This window comes from Cherax quadricarinatus, chromosome 75, assembly GCF_038502225.1.
Source record: "Cherax quadricarinatus isolate ZL_2023a chromosome 75, ASM3850222v1, whole genome shotgun sequence".
Classification (NCBI taxonomy): domain Eukaryota; kingdom Metazoa; phylum Arthropoda; class Malacostraca; order Decapoda; family Parastacidae; genus Cherax; species Cherax quadricarinatus.
In genome coordinates this window covers 12502903-12524697 of record NC_091366.1, presented here as the reverse complement: position 1 = coordinate 12524697, position 21795 = coordinate 12502903, and the positions used below count along the sequence as shown (strand labels likewise).

At 48.3% G+C, this 21795-nt stretch overlaps 1 protein-coding gene across 1 annotated transcript in view; it reads right to left on the bottom strand.

Moving 5' to 3' along the window:
• The window catches only part of LOC128691912 (CLIP domain-containing serine protease B9), a 121073-nt gene that overhangs the window by 10066 nt on the left and 89212 nt on the right, over nucleotides 1-21795 (bottom strand). The window contains exons 6-8 of the mRNA XM_070101056.1: nucleotides 20287-20479; nucleotides 9929-10018; nucleotides 4947-5149 (exon numbers count right to left, since the gene is read on the bottom strand). Coding sequence (XP_069957157.1) covers nucleotides 4947-5149; nucleotides 9929-10018; nucleotides 20287-20479 — 486 coding nt within the window. The remainder of the gene's footprint in view (nucleotides 1-4946; nucleotides 5150-9928; nucleotides 10019-20286; nucleotides 20480-21795) is intronic.

Below are 21795 nucleotides of genomic sequence, written 5' to 3'. Positions count from 1 at the left end.
CTCACAAACAGAACACAAAGATTAGTAGTCAACAGAGTAAAGTCTGAGGCGGCTACGGTGAAAAGCTCTGTTCCACAAGGCACAGTACTCGCTCCCATCTTGTTTCTCATCCTCATATCTGACATAGACAAGGATGTCAGCCACAGCACCGTGTCTTCCTTTGCAGATGACACCCGAATCTGCATGACAGTGTCTTCCATTGCAGACACTGCAAGGCTCCAGGCGGACATCAACCAAATCTTTCAGTGGGCTGCAGAAAACAATATGAAGTTCAACGATGAGAAATTTCAATTACTCCGATATGGTAAACACGAAAAAATTAAATAGAGCGAAAAACTAACGTCAAAGACCTGGGAGTGATCATGTCGGAGGATCTCACCTTCAAGGACCATAACATTGTATCAATCGCATCTGCTAGAAAAATGACAGGATGGATAATGAGAACCTTCAAAACTAGGGATGCCAAGCCCATGATGACACTCTTCAGGTCGCTTGTTCTATCTAGGCTGGAATATTGCTGCACTCTAGCAGCACCTTTCAAGGCAGGTGAAATTGCTGACCTAGAAAATGTACAGAGAACCTTCAAGGCATGCATAACGGAGATAAAACACCTCAATTACTGGGAGCGCTTGAGGTTCCTAAACCTGTATTCCCTGGAATGCAGGCGGAAGAGATACATGATTATATACACCTGGAAAATCCTAGAGGGACTAGTACCGAACTTGCACACGAAAATCACTCACTACGAAAGCAAAAGACTTGGCAGACGATGCAACATCCCCCAATGAAAAGCAGGGGTGTCACTAGCACGTTAAGAGACCATACAATAAGTGTCAGGGGCCCGAGACTGTTCAACTGCCTCCCAGCATACATAAGGGGGATTACCAACAGACCCCTGGCAGTCTTCAAGCTGGCACTGGACAAGCACCTAAAGTCGGTACCTGACCAGCCGGGCTGTGGCTCGTACGTTGGATTGCGTGCAGTCAGCAGTAACAGCCTGGTTGATCAGGCTCTGATCCACCAGAAGGCCTGGTCACAGACCGGGCCGCGGGGGCGTTGACCCCCGGAACTCTCTCCAGGTAAACATTATGTCCTTGTATTGTACTGATAAAGAGACTGGCTGGCGAAATGTCGACAAATAAAGATGCCTAGATGTGCCACATATACCTAACTCTTCATCATTCTAGAAAAATGATGTACACGCGTCATTCTGCAAAAAAATATGCACACATGTCATTCTAGAAGAAGAATATACATGTTATAGTCTACCAACGTGTACACATGACACTGTAGGAATATGTGTTCACGTCGCAGAGCAGGATTAAAATTTTCTGTGCCCCTGGGTCTCAGGGACTGTGAGGGGGCCCCTGGGCCTCAGGGACTGTCAGGGGGCCCCTGGGCCTCAGGGACTGTCAGGGGGCCCCTGGGTCTCAGGGACTGTGAGGGGGGCCCTGGGTCTCAGGGACTGTGAGGGGGGCCCTGGGTCTCAGGGACTGTGAGGGAGGTCCTGGGTCTCAGGGACTGTGAGGGGGGCCCTGGGCCTCAGGGACTGTGAGGGGGGCCCTGGGTCTCAGGGACTGTGAGGGGGGCCCTGGGTCTCAGGGACTGTGAGGGGGGCCCTGGGTCTCAGGGACTGTGAGGGAGGTCCTGGGTCTCAGGGACTGTGAGGGGGGCCCTGGGCCTCAGGGACTGTGAGGGGGGCCCTGGGTCTCAGGGACTGTGAGGGGGGCCCTGGGTCTCAGGGACTGTGAGGGGGGCCCTGGGTCTCAGGGACTGTGAGGGGGGCCCTGGGTCTCAGGGACTGTGAGGGAGGTCCTGGGTCTCAGGGACTGTGAGGGGGCCCTGGGTCTCAGGGACTGTGAGGGGGTCCCTGGGCCTCAGGGACTGTGAGGGGGGCCCTGGGTCTCAGGGACTGTGAGGGAGGTCCTGGGTCTCAGGGACTGTGAGGGGGGCCCTGGGTCTCAGGGACTGTGAGGGAGGTCCTGGGTCTCAGGGACTGTGAGGGGGGCCCTGGGTCTCAGGGACTGTGAGGGGGGTCCTGGGTCTCAGGGACTGTGAGGGGCGCCCTGGGCCTCAGGGACTGTGAGGGGGGCCCTGGGTCTCAGGGACTGTGAGGGGGGCCCTGGGTCTCAGGGACTGTGAGGGGGCCCTGGGTCTCAGGGACTGTGAGTGGGGCCCTGGGTCTCAGGGACTGTGAGGGGGGCCCCTAGGCCTCAGGGACTGTGAGGGGGCCCCTGGGCCTCAGGGACTGTGAGGGGGGCCCTGGGTCTCAGGGACTGTGAGGGGGGCCCTGGGTCTCAGGGACTGTGAGGGAGGTCCTGGGTCTCAGGGACTGTGAGGGGGGCCCTGGGTCTCAGGGACTGTGAGGGGGTCCCTGGGCCTCAGGGACTGTGAGGGGGGCCCTGGGTCTCAGGGACTGTGAGGGAGGTCCTGGGTCTCAGGGACTGTGAGGGGGGCCCTGGGTCTCAGGGACTGTGAGGGAGGTCCTGGGTCTCAGGGACTGTGAGGGGGGCCCTGGGTCTCAGGGACTGTGAGGGGGGTCCTGGGTCTCCGGGACTGTGAGGGGCGCCCTGGGCCTCAGGGACTGTGAGGGGGGCCCTGGGTCTCAGGGACTGTGAGGGGGGCCCTGGGCCTCAGGGACTGTGAGGGGGGCTCTGGGCCTCAGGGACTGTGAGGGGGGCCCTGGGCCTCAGGGACTGTGAGGGGGGCCCTAGGCCTCAGGGACTGTGAGGGGGCCCCTGGGCCTCAGGGACTGTGAGGGGGCCCTGGGCCTCAGGGACTGTCAGGGGGCCCCTGGGCCTCAGGGACTGTGAGGGGGGCCCTGGGCCTCAGGGACTGTGAGGGGGCCCCTGGGCCTCAGGGACTGTGAGGCTCTCCAGCAAGCAGAGGCCCTCCAGCTAGCAGAGGCCCTCCAGCTAGCAGAGACCCTCCAGCTAGCAGAGGCCCTCCAGCTAGCAGAGGCCCTCCAGCTAGCAGAGGCCCTCCAGCTAGCAGAGGCTCTCCAGCAAGCAGAGGCCCTCCAGCTAGCAGAGGCTCTCCAGCAAGCAGAGGCCCTCCAGGTAGCAGAGGCCCTCCAGCTAGCAGAGGCCCTCCAGCTAGCAGAGGCCCTCCAGCTAGCAGAGGCCTTCCAGCTAGCAGAGGCCCTCCAGCTAGCAGAGGCCCTCCAGCTAGCAGAGGCCCTCCAGCTAGCAGAGGCTCTCCAGCTAGCAGAGGCCCTCCAGCTAGCAGAGGCTCTCCAGCAAGCAGAGGCCCTCCAGCTAGCAGAGGCCCTCCAGCTAGCAGAGGCCCTCCAGCTAGCAGAGGCCCTCCAGCTAGCAGAGGCCCTCCAGCTAGCAGAGGCCCTCCAGCTAGCAGAGGCTCTCCAGCAAGCAGAGGCCCTCCAGCTAGCAGAGGCTCTCCAGCAAGCAGAGGCCCTCCAGCTAGCAGAGGCCCTCCAGCTAGCAGAGGCCCTCCAGCTAGCAGAGACCCTCCAGCTAGCAGAGGCCCTCCAGCTAGCAGAGGCTCTCCAGCAAGCAGAGGCCCTCCAGCTAGCAGAGGCCCTCCAGCTAGCAGAGGCCCTCCAGCTAGCAGAGGCCCTCCAGCTAGCAGAGGCCCTCCAGCTAGCAGAGGCCCTCCAGCTAGCAGAGGCCCTCCAGCTAGCAGAGGCCCTCCAGCTAGCAGAGGCCCTCCAGCTAGCAGAGGCCCTCCAGCTAGCAGAGGCCCTCCAGCTAGCAGAGGCTCTCCAGCAAGCAGAGGCCCTCCAGCTAGCAGAGGCCCTCCAGCTAGCAGAGGCCCTCCAGCTAGCAGAGGCCCTCCAGCTAGCAGAGGCCCTCCAGCTAGCAGAGGCCCTCCAGCTAGAAGAGCCCTTCAGCTAGCAGAGACCCTTCAGCTGGCAGAGGCCCTCCGTTGGCAGAGGCCCTCCAGCTGACAGAGGCCCTCCAGCTGGCAGAGGCCCTCCAGCTAGCAGAGGCCCTTCAGCTGGCAGAGGCCCTTCAGCTGGCAGAGGCCCTCCGTTGGCAGAGGCCCTCCAGCTGACAGAGGCCCTCCAGCTGGCAGAGGCCCTCAAGCTAGCAGAGGCCCTCCAGCTAGCAGAGGCCCTTCAGCTGGCAAAGGCCCTCCGTTGGCAGAGGCCCTCCGGCTGACAGAGGCCCTCCAGCTGACAGGGGCCCTCCAGCTGGCAGAGGCCCTCCGGCTGACAGAGGCCCTCCAGCTAGCAGAGGCCCTCCAGCTGGCAGGGGCCCTCCAGCTGACAGAGGCCCTCCAGCTGACAGAGGCCCTCCAGTTGGCAGAGGCCCTCCAGCTGACAGAGGCTGTCCAGCTAGCAGAGACCCTCCAGCTGGTAGAGGCTCTCCAGCTGACAGAGGCCCTCCAGCTGGCAGAGGCCCTCCAGCTGACAGAGGCCCTCCAGCTGACAGAGGCCCTCCAGCTGGCAGAGGCCCTCCAGCTGACAGAGGCTCTCCAGCTGGAAGAGACCCTCCAGCTGACAGAGACCCTCCAGCTGACAGAGACCCTCCAGCTAGCAGAGGCCCTCCAGCTAGCAGAGGCCCTCCAGCTGGCAGAGGCCCTCCAGCTGGCAGAGGCCCTGCAGCTAGCAGAGGCCCTCCAGCTGGCAGAGGCCCTCCAGCTGGCAGAGGCCCTCCAGCTGGCAGAGGCCCTCCAGCTGGCAGAGGCCCTCCAGCTGACAGAGGCCCTCCAGCTGGCAGAGGCCCTCCAGCTGGCAGAGGCCCTCCAGCTGACAGAGGCCCTCCAGCTGACAGAGGCCCTCCAGCTGAAGTGCCTCTGTAATCAAAGATTTGTTAAGTTACACCATGAATTAAGTAAAGATCCTGGACTTTACCTTATGAAACAAAGAAAATGTGATAGTAATTATGGACTTGGTAGATTATAGTGGAGAAAATAAAGACGATTATCGGGGAAAATATATTTGATATTAGGAGACAGGGAAACTCAGGCGCCTCTTAACTTACCATAGAAGGTGGACCCCCAGCCTATGACTGAGGGAGTCTGTCCCACCAGGTGGTCAAGGGGCTGTCTGGAGAACTCCTCGGAAGGTAAACAAACAGGTACGATGTACTCAGTGAAGTCCACAGGCTGATCCAGCCGGATGAGCGCCACATCGTTGTAAAAACCGTGGGACTTGAAATCCGGGTGAGGCCGGATCTCTGTCACTCTGAGATGGTAAACAATACAGGTAGTGACAGTGTGAGAGTGACTTGGAATTAATGTTATCATTTATGTATATACTATAGAGTTGATTGGAAAATTTCTGAGTATATATAATGGTCGAAGTGGGACCGAAACGTCGTCCTAAGAGCCATTCTCCTATGTGCAGGATATTTATATATTGTTTCAGTCACGATATTGTGACTAGATGGAAAAAATCACAATAAAACTTGTGGTCACTAATACAAAAAAATACCACAGTGAAAAAAATATGTGTTTTTACACATGTTCAGAGGAAGATATGTAATATATGTGTGTTAGCACATGAAAAAATACTAGTGAAAATATGAAGTAAAGCCAGAGCTTTTTGGTGACCTTACGAACTTATACTTAGAGGAATAGCAAGAACATGGAAGAGAAACCAATTGTAAATGTTGAACACTAGGATGATACCTCACTCTAGGTGGTATTCTAATGTTGAACACTAGGATGATACCTCACTCTAGGTGTTATTGTAGCGTTGAACACTAGGATGATACCTCACTCTAGGTGGTATTCTAGTGTTGAACACCAGGATGATACCTCACTCTAGGTGGTATTCTAGCGCTGAACACCAGGATACCTCACTCTAGGTGGTATTCTAGTGTTGAACACCAGGATACCTCACTCTAGTTGTTATTGTAGCGTTGAACACTAGGATGATACCTCACTCTAGGTGTTATTCTAGTGTTGAACACCAGGATGATACCTCACTCTAGGTGTTATTGTAGCGTTGAACACTAGGATGATACCTCACTCTAGGTGGTATTCTAGTGTTGAACACTAGGATGATATCTCACTCTAGATGGTATTGTAGCGTTGAACACTAGGATGATACCTCACTCTAGGTGGTATTGTAGCGTTGAACACTAGGATGATACCTCACTCTAGGTGGTATTGTAGCGTTGAACACTAGGATGATACCTCACTCTAGGTGGTATTGTAGCGTTGAACACTAGGATGACACCTCACTCTAGGTGGTATTGTAGCGTTGAACACTAGGATGACACCTCACTCTAGGTGGTATTCTAGTGTTGAACACTAGGATGACACCTCACTCTAGGTGGTATTCTAGTGTTGAACACTAGGATGATACCTCACTCTAGGTGGTATTCTAGTGTTGAACACTAGGATGATACCTCACTCTAGGTGGTATTCTAGTGTTGAACACTAGGATGATACCTCACTCTAGGTGGTATTCTAGTGTTGAACACTAGGATGATACCTCACTCTAGGTGGTATTCTAGTGTTGAACACTAGGATGACACCTCACTCTAGGTGGTATTCTAGTGTTGAACACTAGGATGATACCTCACTCTAGGTGGTATTCTAGTGTTGAACACTAGGATGATACCTCACTCTAGGTGGTATTCTAGTGTTGAACACTAGGATGATACCTCACTCTAGGTGGTATTGTAGTGTTGAACACTAGGATGATACCTCACTCTAGGTGGTATTGTAGCGTTGAACACCAGGATGATACCTCACTCTAGGTGGTATTGTAGCGTTGAACACCAGGATACCTCACTCTAGGTGGTATTGTAGCGTTGAACACTAGGATGATACCTCACTCTAGGTGGTATTGTAGCGTTGAACACCAGGATGATACCTCACTCTAGGTGGTATTGTAGCGTTGAACACCAGGATACCTCACTCTAGGTGGTACTGTAGCGTTGAACACTAGGATGATACCTCACTCTAGTTGGTATTGTAGCGTTGAACACCAGGATGATACCTCACTCTAGGTTGTATTGTAGCGTTGAACACTAGGATGATACCTCACTCTAGGTGGTATTGTAGCGTTGAACACCAGGATGATACCTCACTCTAGGTGGTATTGTAGCGTTGAACACCAGGATACCTCACTCTAGGTGGTATTGTAGCGTTGAACACCAGGATACCTCACTCTAGGTGGTATTGTAGCGTTGAACACCAGGATGATACCTCACTCTAGGTGGTATTGTAGCGTTGAACACCAGGATGATACCTCACTCTAGGTGGTATTGTAGCGTTGAACACCAGGATACCTCACTCTTGGTGGTATTGTAGCGTTGAACACCAGGATGATACCTCACTCTAGGTGGTATTCTAGCGTTGAACACCAGGATACCTCACTCTAGGTGTTATTCTAGCGTTGAACACCAGGATACCTCACTCTAGGTGGTATTCTAGCGTTGAACACCAGGATACCTCACTCTAGGTGTTATTCTAGCGTTGAACACCAGGATACCTCACTCTAGGTGGTATTCTAGCGTTGAACACCAGGATACCTCACACTAGGTGTTATTCTAGCGTTGAACACCAGGATACCTCACTCTAGGTGGTATTCTAGTGTTGAACACCAGGATGATACCTCACTCTAGGTGTTATTCTAGCGTTGAACACTAGAATGATACCTCACTCTAGGTGGTATTCTAGCGTTGAACACTAGGATGATACCTCACTCTAGGTGTTATTCTAGCGTTGAACACCAGGATGATACCTCACTCTAGGTGGTATTCTAGCGTTGAACACCAGGATGATACCTCACTCTAGGTGTTATTCTAGCGTTGAACACCAGGATGATACCTCACTCTAGGTGTTATTCCTGCGTTGAACACCAGGATGATACCTCACTCTAGGTGTTATTCTAGCGTTGAACACCAGGATGATACCTCACTCTAGGTGGTATTCTAGTGTTGAACACTAGGATGATACCTCACTTTAGATAGTATTCTAGTGTTGAACACTAGGATGACACCTCACTCTAGGGGGTATTCTAGTGTTGAACACTAGGATGACACCTCACTCTAGGTGGTATTCTAGTGTTGAACACCAGGATGATACCTCACTCTAGGTGGTATTCTAGTGTTGAACACTAGGATGACACCTCACTCTAGGTGGTATTCTAGCGTTGAACATTAGGATGACACCTCACTCTAGGTGGTATTCTAGTGTTGAACACTAGGATGACACCTCACTCTAGGTGGTATTCTAGTGTTGAACATTAGGATGACACCTCACTCTAGGTGGTATTCTAGTGTTGAACACTAGGATGATACCTCACTCTAGGTGGTATTCTAGTGTTGAGCATTAGGATGACACCTCACTCTAGGTGGTATTCTAGTGTTGAACATTAGGATGACACCTCACTCTAGGTGGTATTCTAGTGTTGAACACTAGGATGATACCTCACTCTAGGTGGTATTCTAGTGTTGAACACTAGGATGACACCTCACTCTTGGTGGTATTCTAGTATTGAACACTAGGATGACACCTCACTCTAGGTGGTATTCTAGTGTTGAACACTAGGATGATACCTCACTCTAGGTGGTATTCTAGTGTTGAACACTAGGATGATACCTCACTCTAGGTGGTATTCTAGCGTTGAACACTAGGATGATACCTCACTCTAGGTGGTATTCTAGTGTTGAACACTAGGATGATACCTCACTCTAGGTGGTATTCTAGTGTTGAACACTAGGATGATACCTCACTCTAGGTGTTATTCTAGTGTTGAACACTAGGATGACACCTCACTCTAGGTTATTCTAGTGTTGAACACTAGGATGATACCTCACTCTAGGTGGTATTCTAGTGTTGAACACTAGGATGACACCTCACTCTAGGTGGTATTCTAGTGTTGAACACTAGGATGACACCTCACTCTAGGTGGTATTCTAGTGTTGAACACTAGGATGACACCTCACTCTAGGTGTTATTCTAGTGTTGAACACTAGGATGACACCTCACTCTTCGTCCTCACATCTCTGCTGTTTCTGCAAACTTCTCCGTACTCGACTGAAGAACACTACTGTGCAGGCGAAACATTTCGGAATGAAGATACCTAACTGTTGCAAGTGTCTTAATCAACCTGTCGACATTATATACCATCTTAATATCAGCTGTTTCAGTGTTACTTTAGTGTGACTGTTAACTAGCAGAGTGACAGTAGATGCAGCAAGAAACATTGGATGAAATAGGATAATTCTGTTATTGGTGGACAACTTTACAGTGAGTGAGGGGCTTTGTTAAGGGGTACTTGAGGTAATGTTTATTACATTAAGAATGGTTTTACGGAAAAAAGGCATTATTATAACGTTATTAAACGTCCTGTAGTGTACACAAGTGTTGTTGTCTACAGTTATAATTGGCTTTGTAACCTGTTATTTCTTGATGAATTAGATACTTGGGCAACACTTGGGTATCTGTATTGTGGAAAGGTCTCGCCAACCAGTGGCTTCATCAGTCCAATACAGAGAAGAATAGTAGAAGTTCAGAAAGGGTTTAAGGTAATCAGTCCCTCAGCCTGGAGTCGATGTGTTCGCTCCATCTTTTCAAGACTGATGGACTGAACACATCGACTCTAGGCTGAGGGACTGATTACCTCAAATTCCTTCTGGACATCAACCATTCTTCTCGGTATTGGACTGATGAAGCCACTGGTTGGCGAACCGTTTCCGCAGCAAAGATACCCCAGTGTTGTACAAGTGTTTAATTCATCACCCTGTCGGTTCTAGGAACCAGTTACCTTCATTACTGTCTTCATTATTCTCAACATCGGCCATTTAGGTGTAGGTTGGAGGTGTGTCTGTGAGACTTACCTGTACGTCTGTGAGACTTACCTGTACGTCTGTGAGACTTACCTGTTCGTCTGTGAGACTTACCTGTACGTCTGTGAGACTTGTACGTCTGTGAGACTTACCTGTACGTCTGTGAGACTTACCTGTACGTCTGTGAGACTTACCTGTACGTCTGTGAGACTTACCTGTACGTCTGAGGGCTAGAGATGAAGTCGTCACTCTCACTGAAGATGTTATGGTCTCCCAGACGAACACTAAACTGTTGTGGGTCGAACCTGTAATTGTACATGACTTATTAATTCATGGCACTACCACTACACCCTTATACACTCAAACTGATCCTGATACCACCATTCTCCCTCCAGAAGAGTTTTGTTCACCCGTATACCCTCATATCAAAGATTTTCATTACTATGACTCAGGCAACCAGCCTCTGACTGTTAGGACTCACTTGCCATGGGATCAAACCCCACCAGCTCCCAGGGGATTTACTCTACCTTTACACCCTCACACTACCACAAACATACCCTCACACTACCACAAACATACCCTCATACTACCACAAACATACCCTCACACTACAACAAACATACCCTCACACTACCACAAACATACCCTCACACTACCACAAACATACCCTTACACTACCACAAACATACCCTCACACTACCACAAACATACCCTCACACTACCACAAACATACCCTCACACTACCACAAACATACCCTCACACTACCACAAACATACCCTCACACTACCACAAACGTACATACCCTCAGACTACCACAAACATACCCTCACACTACCACAAACATACCCTTACACTACCACAAACATACCCTCACACTACCACAAACATACCCTCACACTACCACAAACATACCCTTACACTACCACAAACATACCCTCACACTACCACAAACATACCCTCACACTACCACAAACATACCCTCACACTACCACAAACATACCCTCACACTACCACAAACATACATACCCTCACACTACCACAAACATACCCTCACACTACCACAAACATACCCTTACACTACCACAAACATACCCTTACACTACCACAAACATACCCTCACACTACCACAAACATACCCTCACACTACCACAAACATACCCTCACACTACCACAAACATACCCTCACACTACCACAAACATACCCTCACACTACCACAAACATACCCTTACACTACCACAAACATACCCTTACACTACCACAAACATACCCTCACACTACCACAAACATACCCTCACACTACCACAAACATACCCTCACACTACCACAAACATACCCTCACACTACCACAAACATACCCTCACACTACCACAAACATACCCTTACACTACCACAAACATACCCTTACACTACCACAAACATACCCTCACACTACCACAAACATACCCTCACACTACCACAAACATACCCTTACACTACCACAAACATACCCTTACACTACCACAAACATACCCTCACACTACCACAAACATACCCTTACACTACCACAAACATACCCTTACACTACCACAAACATACCCTTACACTACCACAAACATACCCTTACACTACCACAAACATACCCTCACACTACCACAAACATACCCTCACACTACCACAAACATACCCCTACACTACCACAAACATACCCTCACACTACCACAAACATACCCTCACACTACCACAAACATACCCTCACACTACCACAAACATACCCTCACACTACCACAAACATACCCTCACACTACCACAAACATACCCTCACACTACCACAAACATACCCTTACACTACCACAAACATACCCTCACACTACCACAAACATACCCTCACACTACCACAAACATACCCTCACACTACCACAAACATACCCTCACACTACCACAAACATACCCTTACACTACCACAAACATACCCTTACACTACCACAAACATACCCTTACACTACCACAAACATACCCTCACAATACCACAAACATACCCTTACACTACCACAAACATACCCTCACACTACCACAAACATACCCTCACACTACCACAAACATACCCTTACACTACCACAAACATACCCTTACACTACCACAAACATACCCTCACACTACCACAAACATACCCTCACACTACCACAAACATACCCTTACACTACCACAAACATACCCTTACACTACCACAAACATACCCTCACACTACCACAAACATACCCTTACACTACCACAAACATACCCTTACACTACCACAAACATACCCTCACACTACCACAAACATACCCTCACACTACCACAAACATACCCTCACACTACCACAAACATACCCTTACACTACCACAAACATACCCTTACACTACCACAAACATACCCTTACACTACCACAAACATACCCTCACAATACCACAAACATACCCTTACACTACCACAAACATACCCTCACACTACCACAAACATACCCTCACACTACCACAAACATACCCTTACACTACCACAAACATACCCTTACACTACCACAAACATACCCTCACACTACCACAAACATACATACCCTCACACTACCACAAACATACCCTCACACTACCACAAACATACATACCCTCACACTACCACAAACATACCCTCACACTACCACAAACATACCCTCACACTACCACAAACATACCCTCACACTACCACAAACATACCCTCACACTACCACAAACATACCCTTACACTACCACAAACATACCCTCACACTACCACAAACATACCCACACACTACCCACAAACATACCCTCACACTACCACAAACATACCCTCATAACATACCCTCACACTACCACAAACATACCCTCACACTACCACAAACATACCCTCACACTACCACAAACATACCTACCACAAACATACCCTCACACTACCACAAACATACCCTCACACTACCACAAACATACCCTCACACTACCACAAACATACCCTCACACTACCACAAACATACCCTCACACTACCACAAACATACCCTCACACTACCACAAACATACCCTCACACTACCACAAACATACCCTCACACTACCGCAAACATACCCCCACACTACCACAAACATACCCTCACACTACCACAAACATACCCTCACACTATCACAAACATACCCTCACACTACCACAAACATACCCTCACACTACCACAAACATACTCTCACACTACCACAAACATACCCTCACACTACCACAAACATACCCTCACACTACCACAAACATACCCTCACACTACCACAAACATACCCTCACACTACCACAAACATACCCTCACACTACCACAAACATACCCTCACACTACCACAAACATACCCTCACACTACCACAAACATACCCTCACACTACCACAAACATACCCTCACACTACCACAAACATACCCTCACACTACCACAAACATACCCCTACACTACCACAAACATACCCTCACACTACCACAAACATACCCTCACACTACCACAAACATACCCTCACACTACCACAAACATACCCTCACACTACCACAAACATACCCTCACACTACCACAAACATACCCTCACACTACCACAAACATACCCTCACACTACCACAAACATACCCTCACACTACCACAAACATACCCTCACACTACCGCAAACATACCCCCACACTACCACAAACATACCCTCACACTACCACAAACATACCCTCACACTATCACAAACATACCCTCACACTACCACAAACATACCCTCACACTACCACAAACATACTCTCACACTACCACAAACATACCCTCACACTACCACAAACATACCCCCACACTACCACAAACATACCCTCACACTACCACAAACATACCCTCACACTACCACAAACATACCCTCACACTACCACAAACATACCCTCACACTACCACAAACATACCCTCACACTACCACAAACATACCCTCACACTACCACAAACATACCCTCACACTACCACAAACATACCCTCACACTACCACAAACATACAATCCCTCACACTACCACAAACATACCCTCACACTACCACAAACATACCCTCACACTACCACAAACATACCCTCACACTACCACAAACATACCCTCACACTACCACAAACATACCCTCACACTACCACAAACATACCCTCACACTACCGCATACATACCCTCACACTACCACAAACATACCCTCACACTACCACATACCCTCACACTACCACAAACCCCTCACACTACCACAAACATACCCTCACACTACCACAAACATACCCTCCCTCACACTACCACAAACATACCCTCACACTACCACAAACATACCCTCACACTACCACAAACATACCCTCACACTACCACAAACATACCCTCACACTACCACAAACATACCCTCACACTACCACAAACATACCCTCACACTACCACAAACATAACACTACCACAAAATCCCTCACACTACCCAAACATACCCTCACACTACCACAAACATACCCACACTACCACAAACATACCCTCACACTACCACAAACATACCCTCACACTACCACAAACATACCCTCACACTACCACAAACATACCCTCACACTACCGCATACATACCCTCACACTACCACAAACATACCCTCACACTACCACAAACATACCCTCACACTACCACAAACATACCCTCACACTACCACAAACATACCCTCACACTACCACAAACATACCCACACACTACCACAAACATACCCTCACACTACCACAAACATACCCTCACACTACCAAAAACATACCCTCACACTACCACAAACATACCCTCACACTACCACAAACATACCCTCACACTACCACATAACATACCCTCACACTACCACAAACATACCCTCACACTACCAAAATACATACCCTCACACTACCACAAACATACCCTCACACTACCACAAACATACCCTCACACTACCACAAACATACCCTTACACTATCACAAACATACCCTTACACTACACAAACAAACATACCCTCACACTACCACAAACATACCCACACACTACCACAAACATACCCTAACACTACCACAAACATACCCTCACACTACCACAATCATACCCTCACACTACCACAAACATACCCTCACACTACCACAAACATATACACTACACAAACATACCCACACTACCACAAAGATTCCCTCACACTATCACAAACATACCCTCACACTACCACAAACATACCCTCACACTACCACAAACATACCCTCACACTACCACAAACATACCCTCACACTACCACAAACATACCCTCACACTACCACAAACATACCCTTACACTACCACAAACATACCCTCACACTACCACAAACATACCCTCACACTACCACAAACATACCCTCACACTACCACAAACATACCCTCACACTACCACAAACATACCCTCACACTACCACAAACATACCCTCACACTACCACAAACATACCCTCACACTACCACAAACATACCACTCACACTACCAAAAACATACCCTCACACTACCACAAACATACCCTCACACTACACAAACATACCCTCACACTACCACAAACATACCCTTACACTACCACAAACATACCCTTACCCTACCACAAACATACCCTCACACTACCACAAACATACCCTCACACTACCACAAACATACCCTCACACTACCGCATACATACCCTCACACTACCACAAACATACCCTCACACTACCACAAACATACCCCCACACTACCACAAACATACCCTCACACTACCACAAACATACCCTCACACTACCACAAACATACCCTCACACTACCACAAACATACCCTCACACTACCACAAACATACCCTCACACTACCACAAACATACCCTCACACTACCACAAACATACCCTCACACTACCACAAACATACCCTCACACTACCACAAACATACCCTCACACTACCACAAACATACCCTCACACTACCACAAACATACATACCCTCACACTACCACAAACATACCCTCACACTACCACAAACATACCCTCACACTACCGCATACATACCCTTACACTACCACAAACATACCCTCACACTACCACAAACATACCCTCACACTACCACAAACATACCCTCACACTACCACAAACATACCCTCACACTACCACAAACATACCCTCACACTACCACAAACATACCCTCACACTACCACAAACATACCCTCACACTACCACAAACATACAATCCCTCACACTACCACAAACATACCATCACACTACCACAAACATACCCCCACACTACCACAAACATACATACCCTCACACTACCACAAACATACCCTCACACTACCACAAACATACCCTCACACTACCACAAACATACCCTCACACTACCACAAACATACATACCCTCACACTACCACAAACATACCCTCACACTACCACAAACATACCCTCACACTACCACAAACATACCCTCACACTACCACAAACATACCCTCACACTACCACAAACATACCCTCACACTACCACAAACATACCCTCACACTACCACAAACATACCCTTACACTACCACAAACATACCCTCACACTACCCCATACCCTTACACTACCACAAACATACCCTCACACTACCACAAACATACCCTTACACTACCACAAACATACCCTCACACTACCACAAACATACCCTCACATACCCTCACACTACCACAAACATACCCTCAAACTACCACAAACATACCCTCACACTACCGCAAACATACCCTCACACTACCGCAAACATACCCTCACACTACCACAAATATACCCTCACACTACCACAAACATATACCCTCACACATATCCCTCACACTACCACAAACATACCCTCACACTACCACAAACATACCCTCACACTACCACAAACATACCCTCACACTACCACATACCCTCACACTACCACAAACATACCCTCACACTACCACAAACATACCCTCACACTACCACATACCCTCACACTACCACAAACATACCCTCACACTACCACAAACATACCCTCACACTACCACAAACATACCCTCACACTACCGCAAACATACCCTCACACTACCACAAACATACCCTCACACTACCACAAACATACCCTCACACTACCACAAACATACCCTCACACTACCACAAACATACCCTCACACTACCACAAACATACCCTCACACTACCACAAACATACCCTCACACTACCACAAACATACCCTCACACTACCACAAACATACCCTCACACTACCACAAACATACCCTCACACTACCACAAACATACCCTCACACTACCACAAACATACCCTCACACTACCACAAACATACCCTCACACTACCACAAACATACCCTCACACTACCACAAACATACCCTCACACTACCGCAAACATACTCTCACACTACCACAAACAAACATACCCTCACACTACCACAAACATACCCTCACACTACCACACAACATACCCTCACACTACCACAAACATACACTCACACTACCACAAACATACCCTCACACTACCACAAACAAACCCGCACACTACCACACATACTCACACTACAAACATACCCTCACACTACAACAAACATACCCTCACACTACCACAAACATACCCTCACACTACCACAAACATACCCTCACACTACCGCAAACATACCCTCACACTACCACACAACATACCCTCACACTACCACAAACATACCCTCACACTACCACAAACATACCCTCACACTACCACAAACATACCCTCACACTACCACAAACATACCCTCACACTACCACAAACATACCCTCACACTACCACAAACATACTCTCACACTACCACAAACATACCCTCACACTACCACAAACATACCCTCACACTACCGCAAACATACCCTCACACTACCACAAACATACCCTCACACTACCACAAACATACCCTCACACTACCACAAACATACCCTCACACTACCACAAACATACCCTCACACTACCACAAACATACCCTCACACTACCACAAACATACCCTCACACTACCACAAACATACCCTCACACTACCACAAACATACCCTCACACTACCACAAACATACCCTCACACTACCACAAACATACCCTCACACTACCACAAACATACCCTCACACTACCACAAACATACCCTCACACTACCACAAACATACCCTCACACTACCACAAACATACCCTCACACTACCACAAACATACCCTCACACTACCACAAACATACCCTCACACTACCACAAACATACCCTCACACTACCGCAAACATACCCTCACACTACCACAAACATACCCTCACACTACCACAAACATACCCTCACACTACCACAAACATACCCTCACACTACCACAAACATACCCTCACACTACCACAAACATATCCCTCACACTACCACAAACATACCCTCACACTACCACAAACATACCCTCACACTACCACAAACATACCCTCACACTACCACAAACATACCCTCACACTACCACAAACATACCCTCACACTACCACAAACATACCCTCACACTACCACAAACATACCCTCACACTACCGCAAACATACCCTCACACTACCACAAACATACCCTCACACTACCGCAAACATACCCTCACACTACCACAAACATACCCTCACACTACCACAAACATACCCTCACACTACCGCAAACATACTCTCACACTACCACAAACATACCCCCACACTACCACAAACATACCCTCACACTACCGCAAACATACCCTCACACTACCACAAACATACCCTCACACTTCCACAAACATACCCTCACACTACCACAAACATACCCTCACACTTAAAAACCTTCCAGAATCACACACTCCCTGTGCACTACTATCTTTCTCCCCCTGGAACTCAACTTGCTCCTGGCACTCAAGACTTGCTTCCAGTGCTTATGAATTTTCTTCGCCACCCGTAGTTTGTTCCTGGCACTTAAGTCTTGGTTTCGGCACCTTTCCTCTGGCACTTACAACTTGTTCCTTATACTCAAGGCTTGCCCTCAATATTTTCGTTGTTTCCTGGCACACAGAACTTTCTTCTTGAACTCACATCCTTTCCCTGACACTCACCACTTGTCTCTGGTACCCCTTCCCCTGACACCACTAGTCTCTGGTACCCCTTCCCCTGACACCACTAGTCTCTGGTACCCCTTCCCCTGACACCACTAGTCTCTGGTACCCCTTCCCCTGACACCACTAGTCTCTGGTACCCCTTCCCCTGACACCACTAGTCCCTGCTACCCATTCCCCTGACACCACTAGTCTCTGGTACCCCTTCCCCTGACACCACTAGTCTCTGGTACCCCTTCCCCTGACACCACTAGTCTCTGGTACCCCTTCCCCTGACACCACTAGTCTCTGGTACCCCTTGCCCTGACACCACTAGTCTCTGCTACCCTTCCCCCTGACACCACTAGTCTCTGCTACCCCTTCCCCTGACACCACTAGTCTCTGGTACCCCTTCCCCTGACACCACTAGTCCCTGCTACCCATTCCCCTGACACCACTAGTCTCTGGTACCCCTTCCCCTGACACCACTAGTCTCTGGTACCCCTTCCCCTGACACCACTAGTCCCTGGTACCCCTTCCCCTGACACCACTAGTCCCTGCTACCCATTCCCCTGACACCACTAGTCTCTGGTACCCCTTCCCCTGACACCACTAGTCTCTGGTACCCCTTCCCCTGACACCACTTGTCTCTGGTACCCCTTCCCCTGACACCACTAGTCTCTTTTACCCCTTCCCCTGACACCACTAGTCCCTGGTACCCCTTCCCCTGACACCACTAGTCCCTGGTACCCCTTCCCCTGACACCACTTGTCTCTGGTACCCCTTCCCCTGACACCACTAATCTAAGGTACCCCTTCCCCTGACACCACTAGTCCCTGGTACCCCTTCCCCTGACACCACTAGTCCCTGGTACCCCTTCCCCTGACACCACTAGTCCCTGGTACCCCTTCCCCTGACACCACTAGTCCCTGGTACCCCTTCCCCTGACACCACTAGTCCCTGGTACCCCTTCCCCTGACACCACTAGTCCCTGGTACCCCTTCCCCTGACACCACTAGTCCCTGGTACCCCTTCCCCTGACACCACTAGTCCCTGGTACCCCTTCCCCTGACACCACTAGTCCCTGGTACCCCTTCCCCTGACACCACTAGTCCCTGGTACCCCTTCCCCTGACACCACTAGTCCCTGGTACCCCTTCCCCTGACACCACTAGTCCCTGGTACCCCTTCCCCTGACACCACTAGTCCCTGGTACCCCTTCCCCTGACACCACTAGTCCCTGGTACCCCTTCCCCTGACACCACTAGTCCCTGGTACCCCTTCTCCTGAAACTAGTACTCGCGTGTCATTATAATGATGATATACAATATTCTCAAGTAGACGAGTAGGACACATGTACAACAGTTGAATATTTCCATTGTTGAAACGTTTTCGCGAATACAGTCTGAATACAGACGTGATGAGTCTTTAAGCCTTCAAGAAGTTTTGAGGTGGTCAGTCCCTCAGAACAGTGTTCTGATGACGACAATACCAAACTGTTGCACATGTGTCTTACTGATCAAGTACTTACGTCTTTCCTCTGGAATCCTTGGTACAGTGAGCAGCAGTGAGGACGTACTGGCGCGACACCAAGGACCCACCACACCAGAACTCTGTCTTCTTGGGTCCATGAAGCCATATGGCAGCCATCCAGGGCCACTGACCACGTCGAGACTCCTCTCCACCCACCACCCTGAAGGTCGGGACCCTGGGGATGCCACACTCTGTAGACAATGTATTTACAAGCGTGGTTAGAGTGTGGCAGGTGTAGAATGTTGAGATGTTTAAAAGTATTTTGAACATTCTTAACATTATTATCATGGGGAAGCGCTACCCGTAGGGGTTATACAGCGCCCGAGGAATGAGAGATAATCTCAAGAACCACAATGGATATAAGTCACTTAGATTTTTTTGAGTTATCCCAGGTTCTCTACATATATGCTGCTATGTATGATAATCTATGTAACTGTATTGTGTATATCTTACAGTAGAGAGTGTGACAGAGTGAATATCAGAGTGGGATTACATGTTTGTGGATACAGAATGAGATTACATGTTTGTGGATACAGAATGAGATTACATGTTTGTGGATACAGAATGAGATTACATGTTTGTGGATACAGAATGAGATTACATGTTTGTGGATACAGAATGAGATTACATGTTTGTGGATACAGAATGAGATTACATGTTTGTGGATACAGAATGAGATTACATGTTTGTGGATACAGAATGAGATTACATGTTTGTGGATACAGAATGAGATTACATGTTTGTAGATACAGAATGAGATTACATGTTTGTGGATACAGAATGAGATTACATGTTTGTGGATACAGAATGAGATTACATGTTTGTGGATACAGAATGAGATTACATGTTTGTGGATACAGAATGAGATTACATGTTTGTGGATACAGAATGAGATTACATGTTTGTGGATACAGAATGAGATTACATGTTTGTGGATACAGAATGAGATTATATGTTTGTAGATACAGAATGAGATTACATGTTTGTGGATACAGAATGGGATTACATGTTTGTGGATACAGAATGAGATTACATGTTTGTGGATACAGAATGAGATTACATGTTTGTGGATACAGAATGAGATTACATGTTTGTAGATACAGAATGAGATTACATGTTTGTGGATACAGAATGAGATTACATGTTTGTGGATACAGAATGAGATTATATGTTTGTAGATACAGAATGAGATTACATGTTTGTGGATACAGAATGGGATTACATGTTTGTGGATACAGAATGGGATTACATGTTTGTGGATACAGAATGAGATTACATGTTTGTGGATACAGAATGAGATTATATGTTTGTGGATACAGAATGAGATTACATGTTTGTAGATACAGAATGAGATTATATGTTTGTGGATACAGAATGAGATTACATGTTTGTGGATACAGAATGAGATTATATGTTTGTGGATACAGAATGAGATTATATGTTTGTGGATACAGAATGAGATTACATGTTTGTGGATACAGAATGAGATTATATGTTTGTGGATACA